At 39.4% G+C, this 26,749-nt stretch overlaps 1 protein-coding gene across 2 annotated transcripts in view; it reads right to left on the bottom strand.

Annotated features, from left to right (window-relative positions):
* Nucleotides 1–4,124, bottom strand: part of sdk1 (sidekick cell adhesion molecule 1) — a 306,103-nt gene extending 301,979 nt beyond the window's left edge. For both annotated transcript variants that reach the window (XM_020704342.2, XM_011477316.3), the window contains exon 1: nt 2,643–4,124. In XM_020704342.2, coding sequence (XP_020560001.2) covers nt 2,643–2,811 — 169 coding nt within the window. In that variant the 5' untranslated portion in view covers nt 2,812–4,124. The remainder of the gene's footprint in view (nt 1–2,642) is intronic.
* Between the last annotated feature and the right edge of the window lie 22,625 nt (nt 4,125–26,749).

Raw genomic sequence — 26,749 nt, 5'->3', positions numbered from 1 at the left:
AGAGAAGGGAGGGGAGGGAACAACGCATGTGACATGATGGGGAAAAAAGCAACTTTTGACATGCAGAATGTTGTCAAAGTGTCGCCATCATCGATTACGCTGCATGGTGCAGCAGTCTGATTGAAAGGCGTGATGCACCACGTTTTCCTCAAAACCTTACCCCCCCCCCCCCACACACACACACACACACACACACCCCTGCAGCCCTATCATCCACCTCTCCTGCAGTCCACACACTCTTGACTCTTGAGCAACTGAGACACCAGGCATATGACATGCGTTCAAAAGTGCGCATATAGTCCATGATGTTCACTCTGGAAAGCAGGGAGGGGCTTCTTTTTCATTTTTCTTTTTTTTGCTGACACATGTCTGCCCCCTACAGTTGGAACAAGGTAAATGTGAAATATCAAAGTGGTGCAAATCTTGCTAATCTTGCTGCAGGCTTTGTCTTTAACAGCTCTATTCTGATATGTGAAAGGTTAGGAGTCAAAGAATTCTAGACAGGTACAACCTGCAATTATGAAATTCTCCCCCAATTTTCAAACTTCCATGAATTAGAAAGGACACTATCCATCCATCACTACCAAATCCCTGATTGGTCAAAATTCAAAGGGTTCAACTTTCAAAGCGCGTTCATTAGCCGAGCATTTTGCGTGGACCGAGCGACCGTGTCTCCGAGCAAAGCAGCCGGACCTTTAGCTTTGTGTTTGAGGGGAAGGGAGGATGCTTTGTTACATGTGCGCTATGTGTGGGAGACAATGGACTGCAATCCGTCCCGCAGCTCTAAGTGAACAAGCTACCAAACTCAGGAGAACTGGATCTCCCGGTAAAAGTGTGTGTCCGGGCAGAGCTCCGACCGCCAGCTCACACACCGGCTTTGGGGCGGTGTTTGAGCTTTTCAAAGCAGAAATGTCGCTCAGTCCTTAGAAACTGTTCAAACAATCACTTGGATTTGTGTTTCCAGTCCTGTCCCGACAAAATAAAGGCTGATGTTATTCCCACATATTTACGTGCAGCCAAGATGCAGATTGCAGCATTTCCCACATGGATTTTATGATCATCAAAGGCTAAATGTTGTTAGTGCGTGTTAGCCTCCTAACCCTGGCTTCTTCCGGCTCCGTTCTTTCACAAAAAAAGCACTGACCACATGGATTAAAATTAAAATGATGAGCGAACAGGCGCTTCATAATAACCATAACATTAATAAAAGCACGTTTCGAAGATCATCTCATATATAACCGAGCTGCCACATATCTATGGATGTGGCACCTTGGCTTGTTTACAGCGGAACTCATTTCTTCTTCCGGTATTTCAAAGACTCCTGCGCATGTGTGAATGATTTATTCCGACCGAAAGTGTGACCCATGTGAACGTTTGTTATAATCGGAAAAAGATTTTCTGGGCCCCTGTACATGGTTGGATTCTAATCCGACCATTGATCCAATCAAGATATTTTGCACGTGTAACCGTGGCTTACGTGTCAACTCGCAGCGTGGCGGGGGCGTGGCATCCAATGGTGTCTCTTCATCGTGATGTCAGTCAGCCATCACGATGGCAACCCTAATAGACCCTTAGACTAAATCTAAGATCTTGCGATGAGTGAATGGGGGAGTTCTGAACGTGGAAGCCTAAAACACGCATGTAGCCATGTTTACACAGACTTTTCATTGGAAGTGGTCCTGCGAATGTGCGTTCACTCGCATTACTCCGCCCCTAGACGTTCTGGTTATAGGTTCCCTCTGCACTTTAGGAGCATACATGTAACCCATGCCTTCCACAACAACACTCCCCCACTTCTCTTCACACATAGATGCACACACATTCCTCAGACACCCCCCCCCCCTCTCTCTCTCTCTCGCTCTCTTACTCCCACCCCCAAAATGTCTCAGCTTCACTTTCACCCCACCACGCCATCTGTGACCCACAGAAAAGTGTGTGTCAACACCCAGTCTGACCTATTCTGAGCTTTTGTTTTGCCATTCACATATGCTCCCCTGAGACACACACAGAGACACACACATATAGACACACACAGGCATTGAAACAGCCACAAAGACACAGCTTAAGTTCATTCCAGCAACAAAGCAGTTTATGTCTAAGAGAAATTCACTATTTCTTGTATGAGCCATATAGTCTACATCACTTTCCATAACATGTAACACAGGCACCTGTCAACACAACAGCAGTCCCTGAACAAATGAGGTGTAACTGAAATGAAATGTGTCAAACTGTGCATGCTTTGGTGTCAAATCAACAGCCACATTTAAGCAGGTCACTGATTAAGAAGAGGATTAAAAGAGCCTAAAAACTGAACAGACACCCACAGAACGACAGCAACACACTAACACATCCTCATAATTTGAATTTATGCTTTACCAACAACTCAAATGGTTTAATTTAACATAACTCAAGGTAAATCTCTTTCTTTGATCTGCATTGACATCTTTCATTTAAGGAAATAAGATTCAATACAAAAAAATATTCATGGAGAAAACTGTGACTCCAATACGTTCTTTTTATCCTGCTTTCAAATCTGTGCAATAACCTGTTTATGACACGTTTTTTTACCCTAAAATAAACGTTATGAATTCACTTTGAATCTTGAAATGTTGGCCTATGCATGCTGGGAGTTCCGCTCTTACCTTGACCGTGCAACATGTGGCAGCAGCTGCCGAGAAGAAGCAGGAGGTGGAGAAGCAGACGCCGGCTCCCGCTACGGGCCGTCCCGGAGCTCATCCTCACGTGCGTGTTCCGCGCGGCTGCTTCCTCCGCGCGCACGCGGGAATCTTTCTGGGTACCTCGCGGCTTCATCCAGCGGGTAGCGTCCGCCGGTAGATCTCCGCCTGCAACTGTCCCTGTGTCTCGTGCGGGAAGGGAGTACCGTCCTCAGCACCGAAGAACAGGAAAGCAGGAGTTCCAGGAGTAAAAAAAAAAAAAATAGCTGCTTCTGCCGGGCTCTTTGAGTCTCACCGCCCGGCTCCAACGTCCAAAACTCGGCGGGCAGTAGAGCAGTGAGAGGCAGGAGAAAGACTGAGTACTACTTTCCCTTTTGTGGTGCAGCTTCAGTGAGCGGGGGAGACGAAATTCACAACTGCAGCTCCAGAGTCTGCTTCACAGATCTGTGATTTTTCATTGAAGTTGATCCGAGAGGAAAAAAATTAATACATTTGAGTGTGTTTTACTGATCGGCTTATCCACCTCCAATCCACGGTTGTTTGTTGTGATGTCTTCAGCGGGGATTTGTCCTGTGATTCGCTTTGGTCACTACTCGTAGAGGCGATTCAAAAATTAATTGTACACCCTCAATATAATATATTTAAAAAAAGGTAGAGTCCATCCAATAATCAGCTCTAAATACCCCCGGATTTAGTCTGCTAAGTGTGGGAAGTGCACCCTCGAGTCCTCCAGCAGCGACGTAGAAGCTACGGCGGATTCAGACAGTTATCCAGGGCTCAAACTTGTGTTGCTTGCCATTCCAGTTTAACTTTTAACTCCACGTTTTCTGTGGGAGTCGCAGCAACTTCCAGCTTGGGGACTCCCTCCGAAGAGTCCAGTCAAGCTAACTACTAACTACTAGTCGCTCCGTGATGCGCGCGAGCTCGAATAATTAACCACACAACAGGTAATACATGCAACCTCAAACTACAACTATTTCTGCCAGTTTTCCGCCTTGGCTTGGTTTCACTGCTCAGGACAAAAAAAAAGCTGTTTGAGTGTGTTTTTTCTAACGGGGAGAATAGACGCTACGTGCAACAGTGTTATTACTCTGCCGCTGCGACACAAGAGCCTCTCGCATTTGTTCGGAGTCTTTATCGGTCGTGAAAAGCTACCAGCACTCACTCAAATGCGTCAAAAACATGCCGTATAGTTGCCCGCTTTACTTACTGGAGTTTTCCCTCCGAGATAAGTCACGTTCTCGCTTGCTTCTCCTGTCTCGGGCTCCCTGTTACGGCCAAAGAGAGCCCACTGTGCCGACGTCTCCCTCAGCTAAACACCTGCCACCCTCCTCTCCTCGACGCAGACTTGAGGGAGAGAGATGGCTCTTATACTCAAATAGCCACGGCTCGCGCACTCTTTCCTGCAGGCAATTGGGTAATGTTTAAGCGTTTTAATACATTTTTTTAAACTTATATAGCAAGTACATCACTGACTTTTTCCTTCTTGAAGACTACTTTAGCGTGTTTCAAACTCCTAAAGAAAAATTTCCATTCACTATCATCCGTCGATGCTGATTGGTCGAGACTTTTGCTCCATTTTCTTTGATTGGATAAACCCAAAAAAAGGGGGCGGGTGGAAATGAAAATTTGCACCAAGATTGTAGTGAACGGCGCCCCCCAAATCCCTACAGAATATATGTGGGGTTTTTTTGTTTCAAGAGGAGATTACTGTTCAAAAAATGAATGATTACAAACTTGGTACATGTGTGGTCCTAAAATTGTTTTGAAAAAAACACCCACTAATATGTTCCTTAAAAGTAGCAAATTTATGCAATAAACAAATGAAACCAATAATATGACTGAACAATTACCTTCCTCCTATCCCGCAATAAAAAAATTAACAAGATGTTAATATTTAAAAAAAAAAACTGCTGTATATATTTTAAGATCTTTAATGAAATAAGCAATCACATCAACATGTGTAAGAAAACAGCAATAATCAAAAAGACAAAAATAGATTTTTAAACTGCTCTGTGAACAGTGGCGGACTAAGTAGTTCAGGGGGACCGGGCGAACAATAACATGGGGCCCCCTAATTTTATTTTTTTTTTTCCCAAGAATCCTTACCTATAGGGTAAATTGTTGAATAACTTCTTTACCCTCTCCACTTTTAGACAACATCAATGCCAAGAATCCAACTGTTTTGATAAGACTTTAAAAACTTTAAACTAACATATGTTATTTTATATACACTATTTTTACTTGGAAAGACATTACATTTATTAAATGCACTAATTTGTTAGTCTCTAACTTCCTAGAAGGAACAAATAGTGATATTCTGTTTTTTATTCTGTTCTTGTTTTCCCCACTTTATCTATTATCCAGCACTTTTGGAAGTATGGCAACAAATGCCTTACTTTCTCTAGGCTTCTCCTCTTTTTAGATAGACAGTCATGGTTTTCCAGCCTATAACTCATCTAAAGACTACCAGACACAACAACAAAAAGCACTCAAAATCTTAATCAGTAATCAATTAGCAGTAATTAATAGTCCATTATTTATTACTTGCTGATTTGATTAAAAGTCCAACTTCAGCACATTTTTAATGATTCTACATCCACCATTTTTGCAGTCCGTCCGAGAAAAGCTGTCTGAGAAAATCATGACATAATGGACTCCTATTGAACTTTACTAATAACCACCAATATTGAGAACAATCAAAAGAAAAAAGATAAAACAGGAATGTGAAGAAAACAACATAACATAAATAATTACACACCATATGAGTTTCTAGTTTAACTTATTAATATATCATATACAAAAGTGGAAAATGATATATTGTTTTAACATTAACAAAATTCTTTTTGTGCCTCAGTCTGTCTTCTCAGCGCAGCTTCATGTAAAAATCTGTACACTAAATAAACGACAAACAGAAAATACATCAACTAGAAAGGGAGGACATGGATAAAAATGTCTAGAATGTAGAAAAGAAAGTTCTTAAGCTTTACATTAGCACACACTGAGTAAACTGAAGGGACAATCAACCTGACTTCACATGGGATTGAATGGCAGACCTTGCATCCTGGAAGGTCTGCATTAAAGTGGAATTAAAGTGGAAATGTGCTAAATAATGCAATTTTGCGGATAAAAATGATTACAATAAAACCTATAAATTGCATTTATGGAACAGGTTAGTGAGCACATTTATTTTATTATCAGTAGACTTTACATCTCATGCTGGCAGGTGAGGAAGATGACAGGTAGTAAAAGCTCCTGTACCAATCCTAAACCCGCCCAAATTATGTTCATCCACGTAAAACAGTTTTGCCTGCAAAGTCAGTATAAAAACCATCCTACTGGGCTGAAAACCGCCAAATCTGGTAATGCTGCCTCTGCTCGCTAAAGTGTCACGACTTGCTGTTGACTGGAATATACTATTGCTGCATAAGGACAGGGGAGGACAAAATACTCATGCTAGTTTGGTGATTTCGGGTGCTATTTTATGACAGAGTTAAATAATGAGGGGTGTAAAATTTATTTTAGACACTTTTATGCAGTGTTCAGCTCAGGGCCCCTGGAGTGTTGTGGGCCCCAGGCGATCGCTTACCTTTCTTAACCCTTGTGCTATCTCAGATGACCCCGCCCTTACATTGACGTGTTCTCCCTACCATGACAAAGGTGGATAAAGATGGAAAGATTTCATGTAATCCATGGACACCAGTGAAGATCACAAATCATTGAAGAAAAAAGGTTCAGAGCACTGTCTAGTGGGTCTAGATGACCCAACTCCCAACGTTAAAGTGCCTAGGATAGCACAAGGGTTAATGGTACGTCCGCCTCTGTCTATGATGCACAGTCAATGGCTGCACAGTGGCAGAGGGGTTAGCACTTGTGCCTCACATTGAGAAGGGTCCAGTTCAAAACCCTGCTGGGTCCTTTTTGTGCAGTTTCCATGTTCTCCTCATGCATACGTGGCTTTTCTCTGAGTACCATGACTTCCCCCCACTATCCAAAAATATGCTTCATAGGTTCATTGGTGTCTCTAAATTGCCCCTTGGTATGCATATATGTGAAGTGTGTAGCCCTACAAAACACTAGCGACCTGCTCAGGGTGTACCGTGTCTTTGCCTAACAGTAGCCAGGTTAGGCTCTGGCAGCTTTATGAACCCAAAAGATATACATTGACTAAAGAAGATGGATGGATGGACGGACGGACGGATGGATTGATGGATGGAGTAAATCAGCCTAACATAAATTGTGTGACATGACAAAACTGTGGGACACTAATATGGCAAGTAAATAACTGATTCTTTCTTGAAATGTCCTTCAGCATATTTCATACACCCAAAACTAAAGATTTAATTCATTACTAAATGCCATTGCTGATTTTTATGAGTTTTTTTCAAATTAGAAATGCACCTATCTGGGCGGGCATGGTTCAGAGTTAGAGCGGTTGGCCACTGATCAGAAGATTCTAGGTTTAGCTCCCACCTTACATGCCCATGTGTGGAAGTGTCCTTGGACAAGACACCTAAATCCCCACATTGCTCATGATGGTTATAGGGTGGTGCAAGACAGTGTAACTACCATTAGTGATACTGTGTGTGAGCATGGTTGAATGATACTGTGACTATAAAGCGCTTTAGACATTCATAAAGATTTTTTTTTAAAGGCTCTACATAAATATAGAGATATGTGCATATGGTAAATGCTGTATAGCAATAGCACTTTTTTGAAAATCTTTTTTTAAGGTATATCTATACGAGCGTTCTCTACAGCACCACTGGTGGTTTTGCAGCACATGTAACAAAATAACTGCCTGGAGCTATATCTTAGGAATACCGATAACCTAGTTTCTCAAGGGTCATTAAATGGCACATTAATATTAAAGTCTACAACACAGTGACCTTATCTTTTATTGCTTAAATAAATCCTCTGAGACAACCCTTCCATCCCCAGAGTGGCCAAATAGTCTACTCATTTTGTCCAACTGTTCTGAATGCACTCCCCTTAAGCACCCACACTTCAGCTCATCCATTCGTCTTCTCATCAGGGTCCTACATTTAGCTTTTGGTTTCAAGCTCTTTTTCTTTAAAGATGGTGATGCGACTCACTTTTTCACAGATTATGTGCAATCTGCAATGTCAAACTTTCCCTTTTAAAATGGAAATCCAACCACATCTGTGTTATTATTTTCAAATTACCATAAATGTAACATAATTTACAGGAATAAATTATATAGTTAAAAAACATCAAATCAGGGAAAAATGAATGCTTCCCCTCACTTGCTGAAATTTTAATGATTTTCATAGTTTCAATGTATATAATTTAGATGCAAAACATAGTTTTGTTTGATTATCTCAACTGAAAGTAAAAGTAACAACTAAAAGTAAAAGGAGAAGTGATATGTTTTAACAAAAAACTTTTAAAAAGCTTTGATCAAGGCAATTGTGTGTATAAAGTACATACAAGAAATGAATAATGCGCAGAAAATTGTGTGATCACAAACTTGAGATGTGTCGTGATATTGCAATAAAGCTGTCCAATAATATCCTGCATTAAAGAAACACAAAATCACACAACAACAAATGAAATACAAAATATGGCTAAATGGATTTTTTTTCCTTGCATTAGACCACACATGATTTAAATAGATATTTGCAAAAAATAGAAATTAACATTTTTATTCAATTACAAGAAGTAGGCATTTAAAAATCTTTACTTACAGAGAAATTATTAGTGTTAGAAAACTGCAATCATAAATAAACACACACCCGCCCCTATACACACGCACGCACTTGTACAGTATGTAGAGTAGAGGATGTGGTGCTGGAGGACAGATCATCATGGGAGGACAAACACCTGCATGGGATGTACCACCGGACCATAACTGAAATGGCTGATATCAAGAAGTCCTACCAATGGCTGGAAAGGGCTGGCCTACAGGACAGCACTGAAGCGCTCATCCTGGCAGCTCAGGAACAAGCCCTGAGCACCAGAGCGATAGAGGCTCAGATCTACCACACCAGACAAGACCCAAGGTGTAGGCTGTGCAAAGAGGCGCCTGAAACAATCCAGCCCATAACTGCAGGGTGTAAGATGGTGGTAGGGAAAAATTACTTTTCCATCCATGCTTTTCACTGAGTGCCAACTATTTCAGAGCTTGAGTTGTGTTTTATTTTCCTTGCAGTGTGAGTGCAAAACTTTTGAGCGTCACCTGTGAATTTTTTTGATTTATCTATAGTGTAAGGATTTGAACAGTTGTGCACCTGGTTGACCTGTTCCCCCTCTCTGTCCACGCAGTGGTCTTTGCATCCCTGGTTCTTGACCTTCTTGCCCTCCTCCTTACCCTTCTCCATCTATCTGCACCACAAGGCGAGTGTCAGCCTGTTTTTAGATAATGACAAATTGCTCTTACATTTTGGATGTTTGCCAGTTGCTATGATACCATCACAATTTTCACAATCTGCAGGCTTTCCCAGAGACTGCTTGGGATTTGTCTGCCTTTCACAGAGTTGCTTTTTTATGTTTGCAAGCATGCCTTTTTTTTTGACAAACCTCTGTCCCACGTCGTCTGGTGCATTAGAGTTTGATCAACATGACTGAAAAAACAACATAAATGAAGATCGTCTGCTGGACTTTATATATGTAGTTGTAGAGTTAGATAAGTTAATTCTTCTCTAAGAGTTCTGGTAATTCACCTGTCCGTCCTGGGGGAGGATTCCTCCTTCATGTGGGCACCCCTGAGGTTTCTTCATTTTTTCCGGAAACCATTTTTTTTTTAGGAGTTTTTCCTTACCGCGAAGGGGGGGTCTAAGGGCAGGGATGCCAGTATAGCTTAGTCAGTTTGTTAGTTCATTTTAGTATTTTCCTATTGAACTCTTTGTATTCATGATCCTTTTGAGTTTATGTTTACTTCGAAGCCCATCGAGACGACTGATGTTGTGATTTTTGGCTATACAAATAAAATTGAATTGAATTGAATTGAATTGAATGACCTTTTTAAAAACCGCATAAGATTTCATTTTGATTCCCATGTTTTGAAGTAGCTCTCATTTTTCATTGGATAGACTTATGACAGCCCAGCAAAATCTGTCATGTGTCAGTTCAGGTAAGTCATGGGTGTGTCAGTCAGACGGTGTGAAGGAATCTTCTCAGTATTTGAAATGTAGCTGCAAAGTTACATTCTCAAGTACTTATTTGAATCATGAATCAGGACAGAGCCAAAGATAAAGGATAATAAAGATTTTAACTTTAACTGTCATTCAATACACACAGTGCTCATTTTTTATACATGAAAGTGTTTTGAAGCTAATTCAGTTTTTTTGACAGTAGAAGTTGTTTATAAAGTGTGTCAAGTGTGTAAACCAATAATATATTGTATAATGATGCTGTAACTGCACATATTTTAAACGATAGCTGTATGTATTAAAACCTATCTGTAGTAAATAAAAATGCTTATCAAGAGTAAAAGGTAACTTCTGTGCTTGTCAGATTCCAAAATATTTAAGTAAAAAAGAATTGTGCAACTCACCCAAATATTGTGGTTTCGTTCTATGACAACATGTATTTATCATACATAGTTTTGTAAAATACTTTGATTATTTTATTGTGGTAATGATTTGAATTCAATAAAAAAATTTACTTTGACTTACAATTACCAGTAGTTAAACTTGGAGTCATTTGTAGAATTTTCTACATGAAAACTCAACAGTGAGCTCAGTAAGGGGAGACAGTAAAATACTGCACTACAGCCTAAAACACGCTGCACTTTTTAAACTAAAACTATAACTTTTGAGGCTGTGTGTTCAAGCACAAAACAATTGAGTGTTCATGTTCTGCAGTATGACCAAATCCAAACATTTAATGCTGGAAGACAGCCATGATCAATTATCTGGATACTTACTCTACTTTAAGTTATAACATTCTTTGTTTTCCTTTCAATTTGTATAAAACCCCAATTTTGACCAGTCTAATCCTAATCCACATCTCACATCTTAATGTTTCTAACAATAATTTTTGTATGTAAAAAATTATATTTTTCCCCAAAAACTTTGCATGGGCAGGGCCATGATTTCTTAATGCTTATCTTTCAGACCAATGTCCTGGGCTGTCTTAACAGCGGTTAAGCTTATTAGTGTTGTGTCTTTGATCAATTTAGAAAAAAGCAAGGGTTTGGAGATGTCACATCTGCCAGAGATGGTGACAACCACACAGCTGAAAAACCGTCTCCAACTTAACCTTTGGACAAATTTGACTCATCATCCATCTCTATTACATTCGCCAAGCTGAACCCAGATCCCTCTGGTTTAAGGTCCCCATAAGGTGTAGGCTAATAATTAAAAGTTCCTAATCAGGTAAGAAAAGCCAGTACACACACAAATGACATTCTATGTTATCTGCTTCTAATTCACAGACTGAGGGCTCATAGGCTGTAATTCTGATGTCAATTTAGCTTCCAATTACCTGTGTATCCAGTACAATTACCAGTACATTTTCAACCCACAATCCAACTAATGTTCTCCATCACCAAAGCATCCTGGTATGGCTTCTCACCCATAGAGAAACACAGGGTAATTATGAGGAATACAAACACACACACATTTGTGCAGGCAATGTTTTTCTCATAAGGTCACTTCAGACCCATTTCTACCCTGAACAAGTGCAGGGGCATCTATCTTAGCACATTCAGCCCCATCTGCTTTACAAATCTCTCCAACTCTGGACAATTATCTGCAGAGCCAGTTTGTGACACACGTGCGCACCTGGGGCTCACCTGTTTTTCCTTCGGTGCACTTTCAGTGTGTGGAGGACACAAAAAAAGGCTCAGAGATAGACCTGAGCAATGACACCAATCTGCTATGCTCTCTGAGGCGAATACTTGGACGGCCCCCTGTCCCTTTAACACCTGTTCATCAGGGCTAATGACTTTTGCCCCAGCAATTAACAAAGTCATGAGAGCATGCAAGCGGACCCACAAAGGAAAGCACACACAACATCATGCAGAGCTAATGAGGAACCTCCAGCATCTCAAGCTGTTGTAGGGGGAAGTTAATGTCAATATTAACTGACCTGTCATAACTTTGTGGTGTCCGATGTAGAATGGCCAGAATGGCAAAGTTGTTCAAGAGACAAAATTCTAATTAAGAAAACTCTTGCTTGTTTAGCGCAAACAGTTGTAATTTTCTCTTTTTAAAAATTTTTTAACAGTTTTATTTTTTTACTTAGTTTGTTGCCTCTTTGTAATTTTCTTCTAAGCTTCTCAATGAATGACATATGTGTCACACCAAGCCAACTGAGCTGCTGAATGTTTCCATCAATATCACATGTAGTCCCTGGCGCAGCAGGTACAAAAACGCTGTAGTACCAGTTTAAAATGGAGTTTTTTCGGCCGAGAACTGATGTGAAGCAACAAAGTGTGTGAAAAACCTTCCCACTTATGTAAACAAGAACATGTCTGTCTTTGTCCCTGGTCTCTTTTTTTTCTGCAAGAAATGGGACTTCAGCGGGGAGCAAAGCATGTCAAAGTGACAAAACCGAAATGCTCTTTTGTAATTGAACTCGAGCTCAAATGCCACACCAGACAGCTTCTGGACTTTTCCAAAACACGTGGTTTATTGTTGTATTTCATTGTTGCCCAGGGTGATGCGGGATTCTTGTATTTCACGGCAGATGGAAACTTGATACGTCGGTGGTAAGCAGCGACTCCACCTGTTATCCAAGCTATCTCTTGGGGCTAAAAGAGAGGCCAAGGGTATACCAAGAAGAAAGAGCAGGGATGAGGGTGAGCTGAGGATAGCCAGCATGCCTTTCATGTGGAGAACCGGTGCGGGTAGGAAATGAAGAGGGAATTGTAAAGAGTTAGGTCACACCTGTATTGGGCTCAAAGAGACAGGGAGGGATAGAGGGATAAGTGTAACACCAGTGAGAGAGAAGGAGGATCGCTGTAGAGAGCGATCCTTTTATAGTGTGTCGAGCTGATGGAAAGGGGTGTGAAAAATCACAGTCTTGGCTTTCAGGACTCTTTTATGGAAGGAAAATGAAGAAAAGCAAGCGAGAAAGCAGAAAAGGGTGGCTTTTGAAGGAAGAAAAGGAAAAATATAACCAGCAATTCCAGGGTCTTTGTGTGGAGTGGGCAGAATGAAATGCAGAGAGAAATCCAAAGCCAGAAGCTCACGCTGCGCACAAGCGGATGAGTACGTCGGTCAGTTTTTTTTTTTGTTTTGTTTGTTTGACTTTCTTTGAACATTTGCGATCTTGAACTTGAAGCTCCCACAGCGAGTCATCTTTATGGCAAACAAAACAGAAAGTTCATCGGGAGTTCCGCCCCATTTCATGTAGGAGAACTCCCCCTGTGTCCGGCCTGAATACAGAGCATCACAGCTGGTCTCTGAGAGCCGCTGTGCACACTTCTGCAATCACAGGCTTCTCGTTGCATCTGTAATCACATGCAATTACACAACACCTCAGTGCAGAGGGGGAAACAATAAGGACACACAGATCTGTCAGGAGAAACACACAAACAAAAGTTAAATGCAAAACAGAACCGAAAGCCGAAGAAAAACAAACATCCACCTTGTTTGCTGTAACTTGTAAACCTATGCAAGCATGAACACCTGAAGACGCTGGACTGTGTAACAGATATCCTGAGGAAAAGTGATACCATGCCCAAGGGGAAAAACACCAGAAGCCTTAATATTCCTCGCTAGTGTCCAACAATCTTTCTCTCTCTACTTCTCCACTCCACTGCCCTTTCCTCATCCTTCTCCGAAATCACTCCTTTTCTCACTTTCATCCAATTCAGTCTGTCTGACAAATATCAATTTCCGGCTCCCTATGAGGATAGCGAAAGACACCCCACCATTTTTGTCCTTGCCAGTCTGCTGTTTCATTTCTTGTTCTGCCCCCATTCGTCAGAAATATCTGACCTTGTACTTGGATTCATTGTAACTTTCATTACATACAAATTCGCTCAAAATACACAACTCTAACCAAGTATCTGACAGCAAGACACTGAACTAATGTGACTTTAAGGTCAAAATTTGAACTGGTCTGCAAAAAGAGTGTCATGGTTACATTTTACAGTATGCACTTTGTGTTGCATGAAGCAGAGAAATGCACACATGTAAAACAACACAAACAAAATAAATTACTGAGTAATTAGGCTTGTATTTGTAAAAGTCTTGGCCTAACCTCAAGACAAGTAATTATGTGTCTTGAAACCAAAGGAGAAAAGAGAACAAAGAAGAATGTCAGCATAGATAATAAATATTGTTTTTTACCAAAAAAAAAAAAAACTGTTTTTAAATCCCTCCCAAGTAAAGCCAGGATCAAAGTTCCTCCATGTCCTGACCTTTAAAGTTTATCCAGGTCTCTCAGTTTCCTTGCTATTAATTTGTTTGGTTTTAATTACTGTGCAGGGCATGCTTTCATTAGAGTCGATCATTATATTGCTTCTCTTTTGTTTGTCTCGTCAGTCAATGCTTTGCCACACAAACCAAACCAAAGTGCCATAACCCTCCAAGAATTAAGAGGGAAACCTTTCCAACTATATAATTAATACAGTTTCTCAAAGTATATGAGGGACCTAAACACCTTTGCAGTTTGCAATTACAGCAGAAAATCTCCCTTAAAACCAAATTCAAAGTGAATAATGAGCTTTCTGACAACGTATCTGAATTCTCTGTTCAAACCTCATGATTGATCACAAATAAGTTAAATCTCAAAATGGCTTTTGCTAAGAACGTACAGGCTCACTTCTGACATTTTGGAGAATCTGCACTCTGAGAAACAAATTCTTTCCCAGTGTGTGATTCTATGGTAAACATCAGGCAGATGTGAAAAGCTGGTTGCTTTCAAAAGGGACTAATAGTGGAAATCTAGAGGAGCTGGCAAAGCTCATTCACACTGTTTAAAAATTAGCCTGCAAGCTCTGTAAATCTGACCAGAATAACACATTGCATCTGCTATAATTGGTCCAAATTGTAGAACAGAGAAAAGCTGGCTCTTTGTCTTGTTCCCAGTGTTTGTGCTTGTGTTTTTGTGCTAACCTTTTCTATTCACAATACAGATATTTGAGCTGTAATTATGCTGTTGTGTAAATGTATGAATGCAAGACAGCAAAATTCAGTTTATCCCTTTATTAAAACACGTTTTTAACATACGTTGAATGGAACTATCTGATTGCAATTTGAGTCATGTATGGGGGAATAACTTTACAGCGCACAGTAAACATGCATACTCCTGGCTGAGCAGGTCACTGGTGCGTACGCACCCCCTGACACACTTTCTACATGCACATCTGTCACAGATGCACGTCACAGCTCCTTGTCACACCTCAAATCTCATGCCTTTATCCTCAGAATGTCTCGGTGCTCCTCCAGAATACCTTCACTGCAATTGTCAAAAACAGCTCAGCAGGGAATAGAGCACATGTCAAAGATGCAACAAAGTAAGCAACACAGACGAGCATGACAGCTGCTCCTCCAGCAGAGAAAACATGCACAAGGAATAATTCAAGCCACCTCCGGAGCATTATGACTAATCAATGTGGAAGATAGGTATTTGAACTGAATGTCCAATGAGTTTTAAACATCAAACATTATTTTAGGTCCCCTCCTTTTAGAGAAATATCCTTTGTAGAAGGATATAGAAGGGCGTAAAACATTGCCAAATTTACCATGCGACTTGTTCGCTGTGGCGACCCCTGATGGGAGAAGCCGAAAGTGGAAGGATCCTTTGTAGAAACCGTGGCAGCAAAAAAAAAAAGGAAGTGAGTAAAACTCAGAAGTCTTATTCTAAAGAGGTGCAATGGAGAGAGGCACAGCAGGTGGGGCTTTGTGAGACTATCATAAGAGAGGGGTGAAGTAGGCTACGAGGTGAGGGTATCTATATTTTTTTTAATCTCTTCTCTCTTTCTTGTGTGCATCACAGAGGCACACTGCCCCCCACAGGTCAGCCAATTCCCTTTGGAGAGGCAAACTCGCATCAACACAAAAACTGGCCGGTGTTTGAGATACAGATGCAAGGTCTAGAAATTGAACAAGTGTTTTAGTGCACTCCTGGTTTTTACCCGTCAACTGAGTCACAGAAGCCAATCAGAGCTCTGAGATGACCTCAGTGATCATTGTGTGAGTTTGTTGAGTGACAGCTGAAGTGTATTTTACACACCATTACTCCAGCTGAGACATTTGCACAGATGCATGCACAAATACACAAACCTCAATTAGCTGTTGACTGCAGCTGAGCACCTGCCCTCTCACCCTGGAGATTTGATTGGGTTTTACAGGCATTTCGGATTAACATGAAGCCAGAGAGCTGCATGTTACACCGTGAGCGTGAGTGCACACATAGCGTCACAGAGTACGCGGCTGTTAAAACAGAGAACAGTTAAAAGGGGGGATGACGCAAAATAATCTCTGCCAGAAGGCAAGTTTTTCACAGAGGCAGGAAGTTCTTTTCACATTTTGACAGCGAAACACACATAAATGCATGTACATGCACACCTATGCACAAAATAGTAAAAGAAGGATAAACCCTTTATAGACTTCAGCCACAATATTTGAGAATCTTGTTTAAAAGTCAAGAAAAAAAATCAAAGAAGATTTAGGAATTGTTTGGATGAATCGGGATGGGATGATGCAGTCTGCCTTTATCACTGTAGATTTGTTCTGAGGTCTCTCCATAGAACTCATCTCTCCAGAAAGTATGCATCACTAAATTGGTTACCATTAAAACCAAGGAGGCATCTTCTCTGGCTCCAAAGTATTTGACATGTTAACACATGAAGTATACAGGATTTACCATATACAGAGAAGGAAATAAGTATTTGATCCCTTGCTGATTTTGTAAGTTTTCCCACTTAAAAAGAAATTGAAATTCTGTCATCTCACTGGTCGGTTTATTCCAACAGTGAGAGAAAATCACAAAGAAAATCTAGAACTTTAAAGATTTCATATGCATTCTTTTTCATTTCATAGAAGGAAATTTGAACTCTCCTACCAGAAAGACTTAGTTCCTTGTGGCAAATCCTTATTAGCACAGAAGTCTGATGTTTCTTGTTGATGAACAGGTTTGTGGACCTACCAGGAGGAATCCTGGTCCATTTGGTGGCTGTCACTTGGCAACTCTGACCTTCAGGTCTCTCCATAGGCTTTCTAGGATTGAGGTCCAGAGATTGGCTGGGCCACTGCATGACCTTGATATGTTTCTTGTTGTTCTTCAGTCATTCCTTGGTTGGCTTGGCTGAATGTTTTGGGTCACTTTCCTGTTCGAAGCCCCATCCACGGCTTATTTGAAGCCTCCTGGTGGACGGAAGGAGCTTCTCATTCAGGATTTGAGGACAGGTCTTTTCTACAGGTGATTAGTTTGAACAGGTGTCTTCAATTCAGGAAACAGGTAGATCAAGAAAGTCTAACTGATGTGATGTGAACCAGAAATATAAATGGTTGCTAGGGGATAAAATGAAATGTAAATCATTTTATATTCATTCTTCAACATTGATTTTCTTTGGGAATTTTCTCTCACTGTTCAAATGTACCTACGACTAATATGACAGACTGTCAATTCTTTTTTTTGTTTTTTTTTTCCTTCTAACTTGTCCTGTCCAACAGCTGAGCAAGCAGATCATAGTTGAGTGCCTGTTGTATTGGACAGATTTTATTGTTACAATTGAGGTTTATGGATCTTCAGACAGACTGAGAGTATATTTGCAGAAACCCCTTTTGTATTTGAGGCTAAGCTTTATTTATGAAAATTATATTTGTATGCATTCCTTGTTGGACCGGACGTAAAAAAGAAACAAAAGAGGAGAGAAATAAACAGAGTGGGATGCCAGAGGTGGGGGACGAGTGGGGGTAGTTGATATTACAAAGTTAAAACATAAAAGTGTCGTAAGTAAATTAGATTAAATAATTTAGTTCGAACAGCAACAAAAAAAAGAGAAAGAAAAATAGTCTGCTCACAACTATTTACATGTTAGAAGTATAATCATGCAGTAATCGTTAATGAGTTTTCTCCCAAGATTTCTGCACATAGAAAGGCACACACAATATTCGCATTACCAATATTCATTAAGAGGGGTGTAGAAAAAGAGAAAAAAACAATACCCGTGCCCGTATTTGTGCAAAGGTGAATAAACGGGTGGGTTGAATGAACGTGTTCCTCTCAGAGTGCACCTTGATCACACTGAATTCTCCAGCAAAGGCAGGAGGCCCGGCACCCCACACCCCAGAGCTCGGTGCAGACAGCACAGCACAGCAACCCGGCCGATCCAGGCATCCAAGAGCCTGTCAATTCTTTTTAAGACAAACCTACAATCAGCAAGGGATCAAATACTTATTTTCTCCATTCTATATGTGTTCCGTTTAGAAGGGTAAGCTAAGGTTATTTTTAGTGTGTTGGTGTGGCTGTCATGCAGTGTAATCCTGTTACAAGTAAATTTTTGTTTGTTGAGGAGCTGCTTGAAAATGAGATGCTATGTCTCAAGGAGTTATTGGTCAATCAAACATACGTGTAATGCTTGTTGAATTTAGCTAAAATATAACAGAAGAAGACATTTGGAAACCGTATTTGACAATGTTGCTGCAGAACAGTACAAGCTGACAATCTGTTGGGATTTTCATCGACAGCCCTCAAATGGTCTGGCAGAAGAATTAAAAAAAACATATAAACATCCAGTGATTGGCATGTTTATGTTGAAGTTTGTGTGATGAAAGAACCATCCCGGTTTTTTTTAAGTGTTTAAAAAGGCAAATAGCAATAGTAAAGGCAAACATGAATAAACAATTTGTTGACCTTAACATAGATCGTCATGTGATCTAGATCAGTGTTTTTCAACCAGTGTGCCGCGGCACACTAGTGTGCCGTGGGAGATGGTCAAGTGTGCCGTGGAAAATTGCCCTCATTAACTGATCTAAAAACATTTCCCATCTCCAGGATTTCAGCTCTGTGTTCATCCAAACAGGCCCTGATAAAACACTGAGGAGTTAGGAATATAAAAGATCGTAAAATACTTTTTCTTTGCGTTTATTTTATTTTATTAAAGACATTTTGATAAGAATGACCGTACCGCGATTCAGCTGCAGCTCCGGCTGTATTTGGGAAAAGTCCCGTCCCTTTGACTGTCTCCACCAATCATTCTTGAGGGACTTAATCACATGTCATCAGTCTGACCAATCAGAAGTGGTTAAAGTCTTCACTTCCTTGTCCCGATTTAGCTCGTAAAGTCGCTCAGTTCTAACAAAAATACCAGCTAAAGCTCGTCTTTTGCGCTGTAGCTTTCCACAGAATCCGGTATCAGACCGTGGAACAAGTGAACAAAACAATGAAGCTCCGAAAACCGATCTCCGGCCGTTTTATGCACTACATCTCCCATGATGCATTGGGTTGTGAGAGTGACAGGGCACAAGGAGATCTGTCGTTAGACGTCTTGAAACCAACGAACACACATCAAACTATTTTAAACTTAACTTTTATTGAATCTTTTAGAAAAAAACAGCTGCAGTTTCCAGCTTTTTCTGCAACAATTATCTCAAAAATGCATGTGAAATTGTGGAGGGGCTGTAGATCAATACAGACTATGAGTTTATCCTTCTTTTTTTTAATTTTTGGATGCTGGTGTGCCGCGGGATTTTTTTTAAGGTTAAAGTGTGCCGTGGCTCAGAAAAGGTTGAAAAACACTGATCTAGAGCACAACAGTGTTGGCTTAGTTATTTTCTGGTTTGGGCTCACATTGTTAATGAACACCAAGGCCTGAGCAAAGATGTCACTAATCTGAACAGTCTATTCAGCAGACTATTGTGCACTCCTTTGTTGTTTTACCATCCAACACTTAATTTAAATAATAGGCTGGAGAAGGGTTGATGAAATAAGTATGAAAGCATTTTATATTTACCACAATTGTCTGTTTTTAGAAATTCTTATGTTCAGAGCCTGGTTTATATTCCATTTAAAATTTTTAATATGTTTTTTGATTTTGGGAATTGCAATTCAGCATTTTAATAGGTATTGTCAGTTCTACACCACTCATGAGTCCACATGTTTTTGCCTACCAAACAAGCCAGCATGGACAATGAGATCCCACCTAATCTTCCCAAACTTGACACAAACCAGGAAGTTGCAGTTCCTCCAAAGACCAAAGAGGGCCAGTTGCCAGAGGGAAAAATCTTTTTTCAGAACCAATGTTAACTCTTTAGCACTGAACTTTAGCTAAAGTGTTTACATTCTTTAGACCATCATTACTCTTCTCCCGTTTACGCAATTAATGTAATTTCAGCAAAGAAAAGCTATCTGGGGCTGACATGCAACTGTATACAGTAGTGAAGTGCTTACGTTTAATGTATCAGCTGATTCTCTCGCGGAGGAAAGCAGCTTAATAATTTACATTAGTAATGTGTCGCATATCAGTGCAAAACCGACATGTAAAACCACTTTGCTCTGCGTCAGAATCAGATGGTTCGCGTTGATCACGCCGAAGTCCCAATCCAATCATCTTTGATCTATTGTAAAAGTGTTCCCAGTGGTTTTTTAATTAGTATTATGCTGTTTTTAGCCAAAAGCAAAAAATCTGTGTCATTTTCTAGGACATAGTTTCCACAGAGCAGCAGGAGTTCTTCACCTCTGAGTTGTGGGCAGCATTCTAAGCCTCCACTAATTTCCCATGATCCCTTTGTTTTAAACTCTCTCCTACTAGCTAACATCCCCTTACAATCCCTAGCTTACATTACCAGTGAAATAAAAATGGCAAGCAACACCAGCCATACAGTTTTGAGCCAGAGAGGAGCTCAGATAAGGAAAACAAAGACGTACAAAAATATGTCTGCAAGAGGATGCATTGGAATGGAGTTGAGCTGGAAGCTTGTGGCCTGCCAATTGTAATTTGTACGTAACACTTACAAGCTTTTTAAATACCTTTATTTCATCTGCTCCTGATTCATCATTATTTGAATTAAAAATTACTCTTAATTTCTTTATACAGTACATGTTTTCCAATATGAGAAAAATGCTACAAGAACATGTTCAAAATGGAGTGGCTTTTAACGGTTGAGGATTTACGGTGTGTCAAAGAGTGTGTGTTATTTAGGTGTCAATGGTGACATCTCCAGAGTTAAAGGGTTAAAGAAAAAAATAATCTAATTTTACACCAAAAAACAAACACACCCACCGTCTGGTTTTTAAGCGTCATTGTGTGTTCATTTATTTCTTGCTCCTGACAACTATGATGACAATTCTCATATTAACATACAATTTTGTAGTCATGTCATAAATATTGCTGACTCCAAACAGCTTCACAAAGTTAAGTCTATTGTGTGTCTTGTTTTAATTTCAGGGTCAGTGCTTCTTAATCCTAAACCTGGTTTCATTAATCTTCAACTCTGCCCTTCATCACTTCCTCTTGACACTGTCTAACACACATCATCATAGATCACATCCTTCTGTAAAACAGAGCTGGACCTCAGGCAAAGGAGCAAACTTGGAATACAATAAAACTGCCCTTTAGGATCAGTGATTATCAATAATTATCAATTTAATATTTCACTTAGTGACAAGGAGAATACAAAAACAGGTCATTCAAGGACTGGTCTTTTCTATATTTGTTGGCTTTGTAATCCCTTTTCTTCCATGATGGGCCACAAGAAATATTAAATGTCAGCAAATAATTATGATCCATGGACTGGTGGGAAATTAATGGAAAAAACCTAAACAAATGACTGGTATTCTCCGTAGGATTTATTGGTGTAGTTGGGGCTCAGCTGTCACTTTAGAAGGAGGTGGCTAAAAATCGATACAAAGTTAATCTGCGTGATTATTTTTATCCTGCAGCATTACGAAACATTTCACTCCTCTTTCATAATGACAGAGGCCAATCCGCAAGAGATAAAGAGACATTTAATAATTTGCCGAGTATGAAAATGACATGAAAGATTTTGACTGTTCCTTTCTCTACCACTCTCCAACAGATTTAATGTGGAACGAAAGACGTTCTGGAACCATTCATTTTGATAAGTTATTTAATTCTCTCAAAACTTTATGACCTATTTGATTTTAGGGTTACAATTAACTCCCAGCATGTGATAACATTTTGAAACGCAACCAAAATAAATCTAAACGCAGTTGAAACATTGGAGTCTAAAACAATTCCCAACTCTTCTTATTTAATAGATTTTATTTTCAGAAAGAACAAACACAATATAATTGAAATCTGAAACGTACATCTCCAAAATGTAGTTAAAGCTTCCATTGTGGTTAAACTATCTGTTGCTATGGCAGATTACATATTTTTATTCTACTTTTCTTAAGAAACGCTGATTGTTGGACTCCACTCACTCAAACTCAAACCCTATTTGAGCACAAATGCAGATTTTCAAATCAATGTAAATGTCTGTGTTTTTGTTCTGCATTTTATGTGACTAACTTGCTTTTGGACTTTAAAATACCCTTTTCCCCCACACTTTTGTTTCCCACATTGGCATCTTTAGACATAGGTTAAGATGAATTATGATAATCTATCTTGCCAATTAAGTAAATCCACAAAAATAGAAAAAAAAAGATTAAATGTATGTGGTAGGTTTAACTTACTCACTTCAAAAATAAAAATAATAGAAGAGGTTAACACACAAAAACAATCACTTAGATGGAGGAAAAGTCTTTTAAATTAATGCAAAAATGAACAATAAAAAAATCCAGAAGTTTACTAAGACATGTGGGCTGATTTTTATAGCATCATCTCTTACCCCTAAATAAGAAAAAAAAAACAAACAAACATGACCACCTATGGTTCACCTAAAGCTGGAGTCAGACAAGAAACTTATATGATCTTCTGATGGCAATTGTTGCCAACATGGCCAGGGTTAGTCACTGGTATTTGCATAGCACTTTTCATACACAAAAACAAGTAAAACTGATTCACTGACACTAGAGCCTAGAGCTAGAGAAGACTGGATGTCCACCTAAACCTTTTAACGATTAATATAGTTAATGTACAGTCTGGCAGTTCTTCCTCTGACCTATCACCAGAGCAGAGAAAAAACACATCTAAGTTGCTCAAATTTTCATGGCATCATGCTCACTGCAGTCTTTTGCCTTTCACCAGTGGTGACCAAAAGATGGAGTTTCCCCTTCACACCAGAGGTGATTGATGGTAGTCTCTTTAACCCTTGTGCTATCTTAGATGACCCCACCATTACTTTGACGTGTTCTCCCTACCATTACAAAGGTGGATAAAGGTAGAAAGATTTCATGTTACCCATGGACACCAGTGAGGTTCACAAATCATTGAAGAAAAAAGGTTCAGCGCACTGTCTTGTGGGTCTAGATGACCCAACTCCCAATGTTAAAGTGCCTAGGATAGCACAAGGGTTAATCTGACACAGCTGGTAAAACCAAAGAGTAATGAGTCTAAAAACAGGCAGCTCTACTCAGAAGATGCAGTCCATTCTGCAGAAACCCAGAGATTTTGACTTCTTTGTTAACCTGAAGAAGATTGATGGAATGAAGAAAGACAACAATGAAATACACCAGTGACTGTACATGCTCTCTTGTAACTAAGTCAACTCTGTTGTTGGACCACTGACTGTATAATGGTAGTTTTATACTTCACAGTGATCAGCCATCTCATCAATCGCATCCAGAACTGCACAGTGTAGTTCATACTAATGTTGGCTGGTTTTGCTTGCGATTGTCCAGGATTACAACGATGAACTTTTTTGAGTGGCGTTTTAACTTTTCAAGTGAAACAATTCTCTCCAGCATTTATTTTTAACATAAGGGACATCTTGATCATAGACTTGCTGCATCTGCAAAAGCGCAGTTACACAATGAGGCAGATGAGGAAGTGGGATGTTTCTCCACCAAACAGAAACAGGCAACACAGGGGTATAAAGAAAAAAAGGGCGTTTTCTAGTGCTACAAGATACGAGATATGATGTTTGTTTCCAGTCAAGTGGTCTATTTTCTATGTAGTTGTCCGCTCTTTCTTCTGCTCTCTATGTCTCTTCTGTGTCTGTGTGTGAGAGATATTTCTTACTCCAGAATATTCTCCAGAAAGACTTTAAATTGAAATAGTTGGTTTCTTTAGACTCTTTCAAATTACTTTTAACCCTTGTGCTATCTTAAGTGACCCCACCCTTACATTGTCGTGTTCTCCCTACCATGACAAAGTTGGATAAAGGTGGAAAGATTTTATGTAATCCATGGACACCAGTGAAGATCACAAATCATTGAAGAAAAAAGGTTCAGAGCACTGTCTAGTGGGTCTAGATGACCCAACTCCCAATGGTAAAAGGCCTAGGATAGAACAAGGGTTACATGAACGTGAGACAAAGCTATCAAACTGCAAATGCTTAATTTAAGACTGCCTTTTTTATGTTGATTGAGAGTGAATGGAAATGAGAGATGTGTGTTACAGATGTGCTGCTGCCTCTTGGCCAGGACGCTCTTGCGAAAGAGATTTTTAATCTTAATGAGTTTTTCCTGGTTACATTACGGTTAAAAAGAAATATTGACACCAAAATGCAATTGTCTGTGTGCTCAGTTTCATACTTACAGTAAGGCATGATTTGATTCGCTTGTATCAAAAGTTTAACACATTTCACTTTTGAAACTTTAGAAAAATCCTGGGAATTATGTGGCAAGACCTTGCACTAAAGAAGGGTGGGATTCTCATCATGTCTTATGCGGTGGCTCAGCCATGTCAGATGAATGAAAGATGAGTGAATCCCCAGGGAGAGCCAAGACAAAAAGGGCACCAACAACAAAAGGTACAAAAAGCTTTTAGCCATGGTGCAACTCTCCAGTCAAACATATCAGTTGTGCTACACTGTTTTCCCACTTTTATTTTTTCCAATATGCTCTTATTTCAGAAGCTACATTTATTTATTAATTTGATGCTTTACATGATCATGAATCACACCTTTTTTTCAAGACCAGATTTCAGAGAAAAATTCACGGTAACCTTTCTGTCCATGAGTCAATATTTTTGTTGGTTTTTATTCTGTTTTAAACAAATTTAAATATACAGGAACTGTTATTATGATTATCCCTATTGGCAGCCAGGAATCACACAGTACCATACGTGTGTTTACTTTTGTGCAATTCTGAGCTAAATGTTTAAGAAACAGAAAAAGCAGATTTAGAAAGTGTATCCTATATGTATATTTATAAAGAACAACGTTTAAACCATAACAACACACACGTTTCTTACTTTAAGTGCCATTATCTGCTGTCTGTCTTCATTTTACAGGCTTTTATTCTGAGAACAACACTGCATAACTTCCACAAAACTTAGGTTTGATCAAAATTGTTCACTTCCTTAATATGAGTGAAGTTCTGGTACAAGTTTAGATGGGGAAAAAAAGTCTTCTCTGAGAGATAATATTCTGTAACAGTCGATGCCCTGCAGTGAAACTGACAGATTTCAACACAGTTTGCCTTTTCTTGCTGAAATGAAGAATTGTATTTCCTCAGACAGATTGCCTTTGCTTTAGTTTAAATTTATACTTTAAGGTATCACATTTATTTCCACAACCAAGTTTATGACAGCCAAAGACACTTCTACATATGTTATCATAGAGCAATTTTCTGTCTTATACTAACACTTGTATAAATGGTCTTTTTTTGGTTAAAGACCCATTTTTGTTCTATTGTGAAAGCGTTCCCAGCTCAGCGTATTTTGTACGTAACAAATACAATCTTTTTAAGTAGTATTTTATTGTCTGCTCCTGATTCACAACAATGAGCGTAATTAAAGACTCAGAAAAGCAATTCTAATCTTATTTTTATATATGTTTTATATATGAAACTTTATAAATGTCCTCTATCATATATGTCATCCTTTAAAATGCCACAAGAACGTGTTAAAAACACCAAAAACACCATTTTCATCTGAGTGGGTCTTTAAAGATAAAAGGCTATCAAATACTGATCACTGTGTTCCAATCTCTTTCTATATGGAAGGTTAAAGTTCTTGAGCTAGAACTACAACCATAATCTGCTGTGACCCGCTGGGAGATTGGAAACCTTTTTCAGCCACAGATATACGGGTGGGGTTGTGGATAATGCCAGAGCGTTTACTGGGTGCTGGGGCTCGTCCTTTGCAAGTCACATAAAAAAGGTCAATGAGAAGTTTTTGTTGTTTTAGTTTCTCTTTCCGATTATTTGTAATACAGCTTGGGAAATAAAACTACTCCCTGTGAACATCTTTCCACACATCACTGCCTGCTGAAAATTTACTAAAGAAAAGGCTTTCCAGCGCATGAACGTATGATGGAAAAAAAAAAAAAAAATAATAAGAAGCTCATGACTGAGCATGAATGTGTAACCAGCTGGGAGTGAGATTATCTTGTTTTAGATGAAGACATGTGTATGAACCATTGCTCCTTTTCCACACTTCTACCCAGTTTCTATCAACTGCTGCACAACAGTGCATCTGGACTGTGCACGAGCCCTTGATTAGACAGCCCGAATGAAAAGCAGCAGGACACGTGCTCCTCTGTGTTTGAGGAAGAGATCTTGAATGCATAAGCAAATGAAAGAAAGATTAAAAGAGAGATGGTGATGCAAAGTGAGAAAAATGTTTTGGGCTTAATTGATTTTTAAGCAGTGCAGCTGAGATCTGTCTCTCTGACCAGAACATACACGACCCACTCCTGCTAAATATTAATAAAGATGATCGATTGATGAAAGATTTTATTTTTATATTTTAATTTAATCTAATTTACGTTGTGAGCATTATCTGAAATATTAATAAAGATAAACTTCTGGAAGTTCATAATATTAGGTTAAAGGATAAATAATTAAGATCAAAAACCAAAGATGTGACTAAATGTTTGAAGGGGGAATAGTGGGAAAAATGTGACCAACAATAAGACGTAAATGTAATTCTCCATTCACCAATTAGCCTCATGTTGAAGCTTTGGACTGTGGGTTTGAACACCTGAAAAACTCATCACCTAACACATACAACCCAGATTATTTGAGACCAGATCGAGAAACAAAAAAATATCCTCAACCCTTTGACATAAAATGTATTTGTTGCACAAATGCTATGCCATCAGCAGTGTAAAGTTGTTGCTTTTTTTTTAAAGATTTTCTTT

The sequence above is a fragment of the Oryzias latipes genome, chromosome 1 (genome assembly GCF_002234675.1).
Source record: "Oryzias latipes chromosome 1, ASM223467v1".
Taxonomy (NCBI): Eukaryota; Metazoa; Chordata; class Actinopteri; order Beloniformes; family Adrianichthyidae; genus Oryzias; species Oryzias latipes.
This window is presented reverse-complemented; position numbering and strand designations above follow the sequence as displayed.